We start from the raw sequence: 14,172 nt of genomic DNA on the forward strand, positions 1-14,172 counted from the left end.
GTAAAGAGAGGAGGGAAGGAGGGGGAGCAATTATAGTGCTGCTGTAGCAAACTTTGATGTTTTGACAGCCAGCCACTGCTGGAGGGAGACAGTGGTGATGATGAAGATAATAAATGGTGATGACACTGATGATGGAGAAGTTCACACAGTCTTTAAAGTCTTTTATTATTGAAGATCTGTGGAGCCAGAGCGTGCCAAACTAGGTCAACCACCCACCCTGCCTCAGTGTCCTTGAGCACTGGAGTTCAGCAGATGACTTTGTGCTCTGATCTTAATGAAAGGGTTTTAAGTGTTTGCAAGATCAAAAAGTATTATTATGTAACGAAAATGGCACCGTTGGGAAGGAAGGAGTCACAGGTGAGGATTTCCGAGGAGAGCACAGACTTAAGGCCACGAGGAAACGTCAAATGATTTCTGGTAATGACTAGTGTTAAAATCTTAATTGAAGTTGATACAATATACTTTACCTCATTTGCGTATTTAAGACTTACTTTTGTAATGTAAATATACATAATATTCCTAATTATAATAATTATGATCATTATTCCACAGCATAGCAGCCTACAGTGGCAGAACTATAATCTCACACTTAACCCTTAAGTCTTGTTTTAAAGCTGGAAAGCGCTTCACCAAACCAAACACAGTCTGACTTTGCCCCCTAATGGAACACAGCCTATATTACCTTCTAGAGCAGTTTTACCTCCATTTTCTGCACTGCTGGATGAATGAATGAACTTCATTAAAAAATTAATTTAAAAAAAAGACAAGAAAAATACAATCAATTCATTTTTATTTACATAGCTCCCAATCACAACTTTAGTCATCTCAAGGTACTTCCCATTTTACGTAATGACTCTAAAACACAATAATGCCCTCTAAGCAAACACTTGGCACAGTAGATTAAAGCAAATAAATAAACATTCCCTTTTAACAGGAAGAAACCTCCAGCAAAACCTGACTCGGGGAGTGTGGACATCTGCCTCGACCAGTTGGAGTAAGGAGAAAGAGAAGAGCATAGAGAGAGACAACGAAAAACAGACAGGGTAAAGCACAATGACCTCACCAGAAGACTGAATGCAGGCAAAATCATTAAAACTCACCGAGCTTTTTCTTTTTCCTTCTTTCATATAACAAGCACGGCTAATGTTTTTCCCATTATAAGATGCCCTTTATTTCTCAAGGGCTTGTCAAAGTGGATGAATGCTCACGCTTGACTTGGTGCCAAATACACTTCCTGATGCAACCCTCTCATTTTTCCGGGCTTGGAACCGGCACTAAGGCTACACGAGCTTGTGACCCCGTGAAGCTGGACTTGTCTCATTGCATGTAAGGTGAATGTGGTAACCACTACACCACGAAGCCACTTTTCCCAATACAAATTAAAAGCACTAATTCACTTCACTGAATTATTACATAGCTAAATCTTCCTTGACTCAACTGCACCAAAAATGTAGATTACGGTATCACAGGTATAGTCGTGTGGAGTCCTTAGTCCACTTCAACACTAATACACTTGGTTCTGGATTATTTCTAATTAATTTAATTAGTCATTTTTCAGCTTCTCTCTTCATTTCCACACAAAACATTGGTATCTTTAAACTGAAAATGCTAGAAATCCAATGAAAAACAAAAGCACTAATTAAATTATTAAACTATTTTATTCGATTTTTTTAAACAGCACCTTCATGAAACCAAAGTCGTTTGTTTCAACTTTTGTCTTTCTTACATATGAGTTGTGTTCTCTTTGCATCCACAGAATGGAAAAGTCCCACAGCAAGGCTGAAGCCAGGGTCTCCACAAAATCTTGTCCCAAGTCAGTTGCAATTCGACGCCCTGTTCAGCTCTATTGGCTTCTGAATGAGCACCAGCAGGTGCCTGTTCATCTGGGAGTGTGCCTTTATGGCTCTCCACGGCTTTGGCGGTCTGCTCAAGGATTTCAGCATATCGGGGCTCAGTATCAGGAGTCAGAGGCCGAGACTCTGAGGGATCGTGGAAGAGGTTATACAGTAGCGGCGGGTCATGGTGAGTCACATGCTCTCCATGACAAAGGCAAATCTTTGTGTCATAGCAGCCACCGGCGCCCGGGGGGAAAAAGTTGGGAGTGAAGAAGTGCACCTTGAAGATAGAGTCACCTGTATGGAAACACACATCGGTGAAGATATATCAACATAGAGTGGCAAGACAAAAAGTGAATATTTAAAAATTATCTTTATATAGAAATGTACTGAAATCAGGTCAAATCTTCATCGAGGTCATAATCATGACAAAACCATCAATTTGAACTAGTAGCACACAAACCATTACATTGTTCTTATAGAAAAGATTATTCAAATTAAAAAATGACTAACTAGAGTCAGGAATTAGCAAAAAGAGTCAAGAGTCCAACCAATGACACGTAATTATTTGCAACAGCCTTACTTTGACCTTTAAAAATAAACATTTCAGGGTTGGAATTTACTAAGAAAATAAATAAAAAACACAAAAAACAAAAACCATCTTCTGCTGTGACGCACGCATCCCAAAAATTGATTTGGAAAGACTCACTGTCATCAATCATTGATTTTTATGAAGCTGGAAAGGTTGCAGCTCTAGAGTTTAGATATTAATCAGTCTACAGTGAACAGTGAACCAGCTAAAGGCCAAAACAATCACTGAAGCATCTATTTTAATGAGTCTAACACAAATATTAGGGAAGGTTTGTATATGAACTGATGAACTGTGCAAAGTTGATGTTCTGAAGTGGGACAAAGTTTTTGCTGCACTAAGAAATAAGAAAGAAGTTTTTTATGTCCCTCACTGTATTTATTCAGCTTACAATATAAGACATAATAAGAGCACATATAATATGGATGTACTTATTTTATCCTTTAGCCAAAACACCAGACACACCGTCAGCTATTGCTACTACTGTAGGCTAATCCCATCACGTGGTAATAAAAAACAGGCTGATGTCAGCATGTTGCGATAAAGCATCAATGTTTTATTATAGCCTTTGCCCTTCGGGGAGCAATTGAGGTCTCTGAGTGCTGTTTTCTATTTCAAGTTTTTGTTACTGAGCACTAAAATTTATTTTGTTTATATTTACAGATCACATTATTTAAAAACTTTGGGAATTTTTGGCATTAATATCCCTAACTGTAACAAGAAATAAGAAATAAAGAATCAAAAATGTTGATCTTCTAGGTTTATATATGTGCAAACTTACTGCCAGGTGGGTGCCAGCGCACTGCATTCAGGTAGATGCCACAGTAGTGGAACATGAACTCGTGCTCTGATCGTGCAACTTCCCCCTCCAACAGCGGCATGAGGTTATAGCCATCGGATTGTCTGGAATAGAATCACAAGAAAAAAAGAGGTCAGAACGATGGGGTAAAATACAATCGGAAACTGTTTTAACCTTTTCAAGAAAACAGGAAAGAAACAAGACTCAGTTAATACAATTACACACAATTTAAAAAGCACTTGTGGGAGTGAATTGATATACCTGTCTGGTTGTTTGTCCTTGGCTAAATATTTAAGGGTGGGATACAGATCCATGAGGCTAGTGGGTTCATCCACCACTTTTCCTGCTCTCAGCCTGCCTGGCCAGCGGAAAATGCCAGGTACCCTGATCCCCCCTTCCCAGCCCCCCATAGCTTTCCCACCTACATGTGAAACAACAGGAGATATAATAAAACACAGAGATGTGATTTTTTTTTTGGTTTTGTTTGTCAATAGTACGCATGAGATTTAAAATTCTACAAAAATGTCTGAATGCCTGCTATAAAATCTTTAAAGTTTGCAATTTAATATCAGCAAAAAAACAGCTTGACACATTGTTTACCTTTATAGATGCCGTTCCAGCCTCCTTTCTGCCCAGTTCGTGAATCAGAATCTTCCAGATGCCCACCATGATCGGATGTAAAGTACATGAGAGTATTGTTGGCAATGCCAAGGGAATCCACCGTCTCTGTAATTTTACCTAAAAAGACAAGCGGCATAGTAAGATAATAGGATGAGGTTGATTTCAAAGGAAAATTAAGAACTGCACAGATTCCTAATTGGTGCAGAGCAACTGATTCATTGAGATCTTGCTTTCATACATTTGGCCATATTTTGTCGTGATTATAAAAACATGGATTGCTGACTGCCACAAAGCTACAAGCCACTGGATAATATTTAACATTGCATGCACATGGTGGCACACTTATTTCACCACCCTCACTCACCAATCATCCAGTCCACTTCTTCTAGGTTGTCACCGTAGGCACCATGCCGACTTTTGCCAGCAAACTGTGGTGTTTTAAACATTGGCGTGTGGATATGGGCCAATGAGAAGACTAGGAGGAATGGACGATCCACATTCCTAAAGAGCAGCAAAAAGGAGTTGAACACTCTCTCAAAGGCCTTTTTTTATCTTTTTAATTATTGCCTGTTTTCTTGTCATGGCAATGGGGACAAGCAATTTCCTGTCATTGTCAACCATAACCAACAATGATCTAATCCCACTCACATAAATTGCCCTGTGAAGCTGAAGTCTGATGCAAACTAAGCCACTAGCATTGTCTGTGTGACATTTGATGCTCTATATAGAGTTTTTTTTTTAAATGGCTTCAATGAGTTGAAAACAGTTCAAGTGAATCAAAACAACACAGGTCCACACACACAAGAATCTTAGGGCGTTTTCACACCCAGAGTTCATTTATTCTGGTGCGAATCAGTTTATGAGTTTATAAACTTGCATCTTTTTCCAGTGTTTTAGTTTGTTTTCATACAGAAAATAAAAAAAATAAAAATGACTAGTTGCTAGTCCGTACAACCGTTTGTGTACTATTTTTTTATAGATCCTGTTTTATGATTTCTTTTGATACGATTTATTTTGGTAATGATCCCTGTAATAACTATCTGAAATAATGAATGTCCTATCCATCCATCCATCCATCCATCCATCTTCATCCGCTTTATCCGAGGCCGGGTCGCGGGGGCAGCAGCCTAAGCAAAGAGGCCCAGACCTCCCTCTCCCCAGCCACCTCCTCCAGCTAATCCGAGGGAACACCAAGGCGTTCCCAGGCCAGCCGAGAGATATAATCTCTCCAGCGTGTCCTGGGTCTGCCCCGGGGCCTCCTCCCGGTGGGACATGCCTGGAACACCTCACCCAGGAGGCGCCCAGGGGGCATCCTTGTCAGATGCCCGAACCACCTCAGCTGGCTCCTTTCGATGTGGAGCAGCAGCGGCTCTACTCTGAGCCCCTCCCGGATGGCCGAACTTCTCACCCTATCTCTAAGGGAGAGGCCAGCCACCCTTCGGAGGAAGCTCATTTCTGCCGCTTGTATCCGCGATCTCGCTCTTATTCCATAGTTCTTTCGGTCACTACCCACAGCTCGTGGCCATAGGTGAGGGTAGGGACGTCCTAATTAGTAAGAATCATTTGAACGTGCACTGATGTCAGTCTGAGTTCAAATGTTAAGGTTAATTTCCTCACAAGGGAAACAGAAAATTATTAGTATTGTTGGAGATCAATCAGCTGTAACTCTAACATAACCATCATATCAAGGTTAACTTCCTTGATAAGACTGCAAACAAAAGACTACCAGTAAAAGTCTCTGCACAAAAGCCATGTGATTATTTGTTTTGCTCCACCACTTTTACCTCTTTATAAAGTTTTGTGCTTCTCCCAGCAATCTCTGGGGCAGTGTCTCCACGGTCATCGGCTGTTCGATTACTTCTTGGTTCCTCATAATGATGCAGTTCCATGTTGGCAAGAACTTAAAGGGCACATACCACACAGCGGTTGCTAGGATGCAGAGAAAGAAAAGTAGTACCAGGAGCCACAGGCCGACTTCAAAAAGACCACACACACGGGCACACACCTGAAAACATGTAGCACATAGACACACAAAGGCTGGATTCAGAAAGATTTGTCTGTTTGTTTGTTCTTCCCTAATGACAATGTTCACAGTTATTCCCGGTTTACTTCTAGTGTTTTTAGAAAGCCTTTTGATTTTATAGTGGTTTTCTCACCTTAGGTTCTATACGCAGGAGAACAGATTAGGTACTCAGGTAATTAGGTACTCGCTATGTAATGTTTGCCAGCAACACCTGATTACCAACTACAACTTCAGAGATTATATATAACTGACTCAGTCCTCTCTAACATTTAACCATATTTTCTTCATAACAGACATTTTATTGTACAGATATTACTCCTGGGACCCTTCTCTATTAATTTACTTTTGTGCAACTTCATGATACAACCACTAGATGGCATCAGAAACTACCATGAAAGTTTATTATTTTCCCTTAGTGAAACAAGTAGTACATTGTGTCCTTTGTTCACACTAGAACAGAAAATAGAAAATAGTTGTATTTGTTAACATTTGACGAGGATGAAGTGGTTCCTGGTTTTTGTATTTGCTTTTAATCATTTTTAATGACACAGCTAACTGGTACCCCCTGGTTTCTCCTGGGAATACCAATGCTGCAGGTGAGGTAGCATCAATAAACGTTCATGTGTTAACCAAATTTCAATAATGACGTTATTCTTTTTTTCTAGAATAAGTTTCTGGGCGGCGTAACTGAATTTCACATTTGCAGTTTGTGTTTCCAGTTTGTGTTTTTTTTTTTCCTCCAACCTCTTAAGCACATGTCTAAGTGATTACACACATCAGTTAATTTTGCTTTGGGGCAACTAGCACAACGACTCTTTGTTTTCCAGTTTCTTACTCATCGTCTAACAAGGATGTTGTATCCCTCAGGATTTCTTATAATTCCATTCTTTTCAGTAAATATGCCTCTGTGAGACTTCTTTAAAATAAAATGTACCTCATTATGATCTTGTTGTTCTTGTTACGATTTTAATTGTATGATCATGCCAGGTCTCTCTTGGAAATGACATTTTTAATCTCAGTGAGATTTTTACCTGGATAAATAAAGGATTAATAAATGAAAAAAGAATGTGTGCAGATGAAAACAAAGATAAACTGACAGAAAAATCACACTTACGATTGTGAGAAGTCCAACTCCGAGCAACATGGTCAAATTTTGGAGCGCGTGCTGGAGATCTACCAGCACGTCGCTGCCCTCTCCAGGCACACAGTCATTGAACAGGGTGAATGGTAGACCATAGAAGTAACTGAAGCCATGCTGGTTCGGGTGATGACAGTGATCCTCTCTGTGTTTGCAATTCACACCCAAGTGCCATTTACCTGTAGATATACAATGAAAATGAGATATAGAGAGATGAGATACCAGAACCATAAATCCTGGGTATGTTTCTTCAGATGAGTTACGGTGCATACCAAATGCAAACCATATGAATTTCAAGTGCTGCGAGTGCCATCAACCTTTTCTCACTTTCACTGGTAAAGTGAGGAAATGCTGATGTCATCACAAATTCCCTTCTTGTGCTCAATAAAACATCCCCGGTGTGCAGACCTTTAAGTGCAATTTTCCAAAGGGCCATAGCACATTATGTCATCTCACCCACTAGACCAGTAGTGTATCCTTGCTGCTGTAGTCTCTTAGCAAAGGTGGTCTCACTGGGTGCAAGCCCTCCTGAACCTCCGAGGAACAGCAGCACCTGGACACGCCCTGTGCTGACCATTCCTAGTCAATAGATGCACACATGCACAAAAAACAAAAAAGGTTAATCAAATATGGAACATGGAGTTTGTCCAGGTTGCCACTTGCTGACTGAGCGTAAATATGTCTGTTACCTGAGCGGATTGCATAACGGCCCGTCATAAAAGCAGTACGACTTGGGGTGCAGAGTGGAGCAGCTGCAATGTGCTGAGTAAGCTTCACCCCGTCAGAAGCAAGTCTGTCGATATTTGGAGTTCTAAAGACATTGAACAGATATGATGAAGGGTCTTATCAAGTTTAAACAGAGACACATTTTTTTTGGCTGGATCCACATTCAGATTATTGGTAATTCTGCTCTTCAGACTGAAAAGGAATGGGAGATCAGCCACAGACAAGTGTGCTAGTTTAGCCTGTCCCTGCTGCAGATTGCACTGTTTTGAAATCAGTTACAATATGGCACGTATTATATTATTATACACATTTAGCACATTGTAGTAGCAAGTAAATGAGCAGATCACACTGTGTGTATCACCTCTACAGGATTTTCTTCCTGCTAATCACCATTGTGAAGATGTGTGATGATGAGGATTTAGGATGTAGTGTGAAGGAGTATCTCATTAACTCCTTTAGCACTTTAACAAGGAAAGACTTGAAAGAGAGGGTTTATATGATGGCGCGGGGACTGAACTTTCAAACGATCACACGTGAGAAGTCACTTAGTTAACAGGTTGTGCTAACTTCAGCGAATGCTTTTGCAAGTTACACCACCAGGATCTGTCATACGTAATATTATAATAATATTATATTATTTTGGTTTCCATGTACCCCAGTTTTAAGAAACTAGAGACACACAAATATTCATGTATTTAACAACATTTTCAAAACTAAGAAAGCTGTATTTCTGTAAAATTAAACAGTGGTGATAACAATATGGCCTATTAATATTTTTTTTTTAATGCTACATTACATAAAGTCTGGAATGGCTTTAAAATTGAATGAACAGACATATTATTTGGTATGAAGATTAAAATTAACTTTAACTACATTACATGCCGTTTTTATTACGGACTTAAAAGAGAGTTTAGAGTTTAATACAATTCCCAAATATTTATGACAGCCTACAACCCGCAGTTTTTTCCTCCAGATATGTAAACATTAGATTGTACAACTTGGTGAAAAGCAAACACACTAACTGAAAACAAGACTAATTCAGCCATATGGAAACATTTAAGAGAACATCTGCAAGTTTGTTGGTTGTTTCAGTTTCATTATTACTATACACAAAGAACAGTTCTTGCTTGTGTGTAATTAGCAGTGCCATGACATTCACCTGTGATACAAGACTGAGAACAGGAAAATGTTTATATTTGCTTTCAACTGAAGGCCAATTTCACTATTACCACTGACAGTGTGTGACTGGCTGTGTGCTTTCACACATATTTGAAAAACATTGGATTGAAAACATTAATGCAATGCTGGACGGCATTAAGGTCAGTGTGAGATCTATAGTCCTGAGTGACATAAGGACAAACTGCTTTGATGACCTGTCAGAGCCAGAGGAGAAATGCATGAACACAATAACAAAATAGAAGTGAAGTGCACGTGCAGACAATAGCAGTGTGCACGAACACAATGAGAAAGGCTAGCATGGGTGGGGAAATGACTGAAGTGCATCAAAGAGATCAAGAACAACTGTAAAATGCCCAATAGTGCTCAGACACTTGTAATTTTATTAAATGCCTGACTTCTTTACTTGCTTGGGTTATGGGCCATTCTCATGGTGTGGCTTTGCAATGTTTACTAAAGGATCTGAAGTAATTCCTCAATTGTAGTTCCTCACTATCAGCTAGTGTTTCAAAGTGTATAATTACTACAGAAGGTTTTTTAAAAATGCATATGTCCTTTAAAATTTATTTAGCCAGTAATGAAATTCTAGAAAGGTGAAAAAATAAACTTAACAAAGAATAGTGGAGCGAAACACACAGCTACACACATTTCAGACTTACCTAATGGTGTCATTACCGTAGCACCCTATATCACCAATTCCTAAGTCATCAACAACCATTAGAACAAAGTTGGGCTTCTGGTCAAATCCCTTCCCTGTGACATCACGTCCTGTTGTCAGGAGCAGGAAGAGAAAAGGAACCAACAGGACAGACCTGAGAGCAAAACACTGGTTATACATCTGAAGTTCTCTTATATGTGATTTTAGACCCCCCCCCCCCCCCCCCCCCCCCCCCCCATATCTTGACAATCAGGGGTCAAAGAAACACTGACATATTTTCCGAACCCAAGGTTAGTATTTTTTATCATCATTGGTGATTAAGACGTCGTTTATTCGATATTTAAATAAAACCTATATGAATTCATCAGATTTCTGGACTCCGTATTAGGTTTTGGACTTCGAGCAAATAAAACTTACGATTTCACTTTGGACTCTCTTGCGATTTCACTTGTGACGTGCAACTCTTTTTTGTTTTTTGGATCACATGTCTTACATTTTATATACCAAACCTTTTTTTCTTAATGTATCAACGTGATAACGATTCTTAGTTTTGGTTATAAAACGAATCCAGAATATGACGCGTCTACTGCTGTGATACGTGTTTTGCAACAGTGGCAAATGTGTAAAAAAAAAAAAGTGACACATAGGTGCTGCTGCTCTGAAGCTCGAACTGTCGGGAGAGCAAAAGTGAAATCAGATAGGTGCCTTTTATCTTTTGTTTTAATTTGAGCTCTTTCAACGGGCTCTTACCGTAGCTCGTGTGAGAGCAATTGCATTTGCAGTTGTCTCGATAAGCAGAATTTTTTTCCCATCCGAACTCACCTCATAATGGGCTTTCACATTCATGAATCCATAAACACAGGAGTTCCTTCTTAGCTAAATTCGTTGGCCCCGCCTCGCTGACTGTACAGTACTGTTTCAAGTATGAGCGCAGAACCTTTATTTGTACCGTAATGTAGGACATAAAGGCACAAAAAAACTGCTGTGGCCTGCAAGTTACTGGTCGACACCCCTTGTTTTTGTCTCATACCTTAAAGGTGCACTTTTTTAGGGACATGGGAGAAAAAAAATTACGATGAACTTTTGCGAGATCTCGCAAAACAAACTCGGGATCTCGCAAAAGTCCGTCTTAATTTTTTTTTCTGCCATGTCCCCTGCGGGGCTCCGTACTTTTTACATATCTTTATCTACTATTATTTTTTCAAAGTTATGATCAATGAATAGTTATTCAGTCCAGTTTAAAGAATTAAGTGGTTTAAGTGTTATGGAAATGCAACATGTTGCAAACTATAATGGGAAATAGATGTCAAAAACACAACTATAGCTCTTTTATAGTATATAATAAACTCATGGACTTATAGGGCATTTGTTATACCTCAGAACATCTATTTGTGAGGGATATTTTTTACACTAAATTATTCTCTTGTATTTTTCATGACTCATTTTATCTCGATACCAAAACAAGACCTTTCATGAGAAATCATTCTACCTGATTAACTTGTTGGGCGCAAACTCTATTAGTCACTACCTCGTCTCCATAGTCACCTTCACTGCTTTGTTTAATTGGACGGCTTACGGTTGGTGTGGGCGTAATGCCTTGGGGGGAGGGGGGGGGGGGTACCAAATGTGCTCATGAAGATAGGTGTGTTTGGCTTACCAACAAAAACATTATGGAACTTCCCACATTCTATCTCTGAGAAACTGATCAGGTGTGTCTTTATAGACCTGTCACAATAAATCAGTTGCAACGGGAGAATCATTATTGTGTGGCTGTCCTTCTATAAATACCTTACATATCTTAGATTTTTTTTTCTCACTGAACTTTATTAACTTTTCGACAGATCACATACACAAAAAGCCACAAACACAAAATAGAATAACTTTTACTGTATTTATATCGTATGTATGGTAAAATAACAGTAATTGAAGCTTACTCATTGGTCACAACCACATGCTCATAAGACCCATAGGGCATTGGTGTTTACCATACAGAATTGCACTCCCTGCCCACTTCATTAGGTACACCCTACTACTAGTTGGACCCCCTTTTGCCTTCATAGCTGCCTTAATTCTTTGTGGTATCAATTCAACAAAATGCTGGAAACATTCCTCAGAGATTTTTGTCCGTACTGATATGATAAAATCATGCCGTTGCTGCAGATTTGTTGGGTGCACATCCATGACAACAATCTGCCGTTCCACCACATGCCAAATGTGCTGTATTGGATTGCGATCTGGTGACTGTGGAGGCCATTTGAGTACATTGAACTTATTGTCATGTTCAAGAAACTAGTTTCTGATGATCTGAACTTTGTGAAATGATTTGTTACCTTGCAGGAAGCAGCCATCAGAAGATGTATACACTAGTTATAAAGGGATGGACATGGTCAGCAACAATACTGCGGCAGGCTGTGGGATTTCAGTGATTCTCAGTAGGTATTAAGGGCTGAAACTGTGCCAAGGAAATATTATATTCGTTATAACACCACCATTTGGCCTGAACAGTTGTTAGAAGACAGGATAGATCCATGTTTTCAGTTTCAGTTTTCATTGTCCAGTTTTGGTGAGCTTACATGAATCCTAGCTTCACTTTACTGTTGTTAGCTGACAGCAGCAACGCCTAGTGTGTTTTTCTGCTGTTAAATTGCAGATAAATTGCACTTTTGGAGATGCTCTTCTGTGTGGCTTGGTTGTAACAAGTGGTTATCTGAGTTACTGTTGCCTTCCTATTACCTCAAAGCAATCTGGCAATTCTCCTATGATCTCTGACATCAATAATGCATCTTCACTCAGAGAACTGCTGCTGATTGGAACTTTTCTCTTTTTTTGGACCATTCTCTGTAAACCCTAGAGATGGTTGCGGTGTTTCTGAGTTTCTGAAATGCTCAGACAAGACTGTCTGACACCAAAAGGGTATCTTAAATCACCTTTCTTTTACATTCTGACACTCTGAATTTTAGCATGTCATGTTGACCATGTCTATATTCCTAAATAAATTAAGTTTCCAGCATGTGATTGGCTGATTAGAAATTTGTGTTAACAGGTGTACCAGATGAAGTGGCCAGTCTACATGTTTGCCATTAGATTTGAGCACATTAACAAACAAAACATACATTTTAGAATTAGCAATAAAAACAAACACTGCTTTGACTAATGGGAAATCTAAATACTAATGTATTTTGGCATAAACCAAAGTAATTGTCAAACTACAATAACTTTAGATGGTGCTAATTCAATTAATCTTCTGGTGACCTTGAATGTCCGTTCTACAATAATCCATTACATCACTGAAGAGTTTTTGATGTATACCAAAGTGATGAACTGGTCTATCAACAGTGGCTAAAAATGAAAGAAAAAGAAATCCCACAAAAACTGTTTAATTGATTCCTCAAACATTATTTACACAACTCCAGAAGAACACAAGTGCCAGATGACAAAAATAAAAAGGACAGTTCCTACACAAAAACCACACAGAATATTTAAATAAACAGGAAGTCAGAAGAAGAACAAATGAATTGTCTATATATGTGTAGTAAATCAAGATGTATACAGGATAGGAACGTGCTTCTCCCATTGAGATTACAAAAAAAATCTCTGCTTGTGTCGCTGTGTCGTTTTTTTATGATGACATTATTGTTTGTTTTCCTATCAGGAATATTCAAGAGCATATAAGGAATAAGGCAGGACTGGTCAGTGCCATGATTGATGCCCTAGTGTTATGTGGCAAGTGCACTTCAGGACCCAATGAGTTTACAACACTCAAGGTTTACATTCTGGTTTGAATGCTGTGTTCTGATACTTTGTATTGCTGGGATCAAGCACCATGAGGTGACTGTAGTTGTGAATTGATATAATATAAATAAGACTGAATTATTGACCGAGAGTGTTTCGGCAAAATGTATTGTTGACCATGATGTCCTCAGTGCAAGCAACGCATATCGAATTTTTCTGGATTATTGTACGAGTCTCCATTACAGGAAGTTATCTAAAAGAGCATCGCAGGACATTTCAGTGCTTTTGTTCACTGCAGGGCAGTACTGCATTTAAAGAAAAAATTTGTATTTTGAAGGCATCGGTGGCTAGTCCTATTTGTATTATTATTATTGAGTGGGTATTTTTTGTGCATTGTCACTCCTGATACACTATCTACGTAGTTCAGTGTTACAAGAGAAAACAGCTTTTGTCTGTCACAGATTACAGGTTAAGAAGGCAGATCGCTGACACTGCGTCTGACCCACAGTTTGTAGAGTGGAATTGATCACAGATTATTAACATTTTTCAGCTTGAGGCTAGGCTGTTAGCAACAGTCTCTGTCCTGTATTGCAGCTATATGGTGCTTTACAAGTAACACACATTACATGACCTGCAGCACTATGCAGCCTCTATAGCCATATATCAAAGTTTAAAGGGAGCAGGGCAAGTACAAAACTTCAAGGCAACAAAAAAGACATTCAGAAGTTACGATTTTTTTGTGTGTGTGCTACATTTGGAAAAAAGCCGTAGCGCTGCATTCTTTGCATTTTACAATAATATTAACAAAATAGCACAGCAAACAAGTTGACTAAAGACAATCTGTCGGCTCCGAGGCACGGCTGCTAAATGTAAAG

At 39.1% G+C, this 14,172-nt stretch overlaps 1 protein-coding gene across 2 annotated transcripts; it reads right to left on the reverse strand.

The window, feature by feature from the left end:
- Nucleotides 1-773: 773 nt before the first annotated feature.
- arsh (arylsulfatase H) lies at nt 774-10,525 on the reverse strand. Of its 2 annotated transcripts, none has more exons than XM_026144549.2 (11): nt 10,388-10,525; nt 9,567-9,719; nt 7,695-7,816; nt 7,462-7,584; nt 6,982-7,184; nt 5,629-5,849; nt 4,209-4,345; nt 3,824-3,961; nt 3,485-3,644; nt 3,206-3,327; nt 774-2,132 (listed from the first exon to the last, which is right to left on the reverse strand). In XM_026144549.2, the coding sequence occupies exons 1-11, from the start codon at nt 10,390-10,392 to the stop codon at nt 1,723-1,725; spliced, it is 1,794 nt and encodes a 597-aa protein (XP_026000334.2). In that variant the 5' UTR covers nt 10,393-10,525; the 3' UTR covers nt 774-1,722. The 2 variants fall into 2 exon arrangements, with proteins under 2 accessions (XP_026000334.2, XP_026000335.2); XM_026144550.2 differs by having other exon boundaries at nt 9,567-9,675; nt 10,388-10,511.
- Nucleotides 10,526-14,172: the final 3,647 nt, after the last annotated feature.

Source organism: Astatotilapia calliptera, chromosome 16 (assembly GCF_964374335.1).
Source record: "Astatotilapia calliptera chromosome 16, fAstCal68.1, whole genome shotgun sequence".
NCBI lineage: Eukaryota > Metazoa > Chordata > Actinopteri > Cichliformes > Cichlidae > Astatotilapia > Astatotilapia calliptera.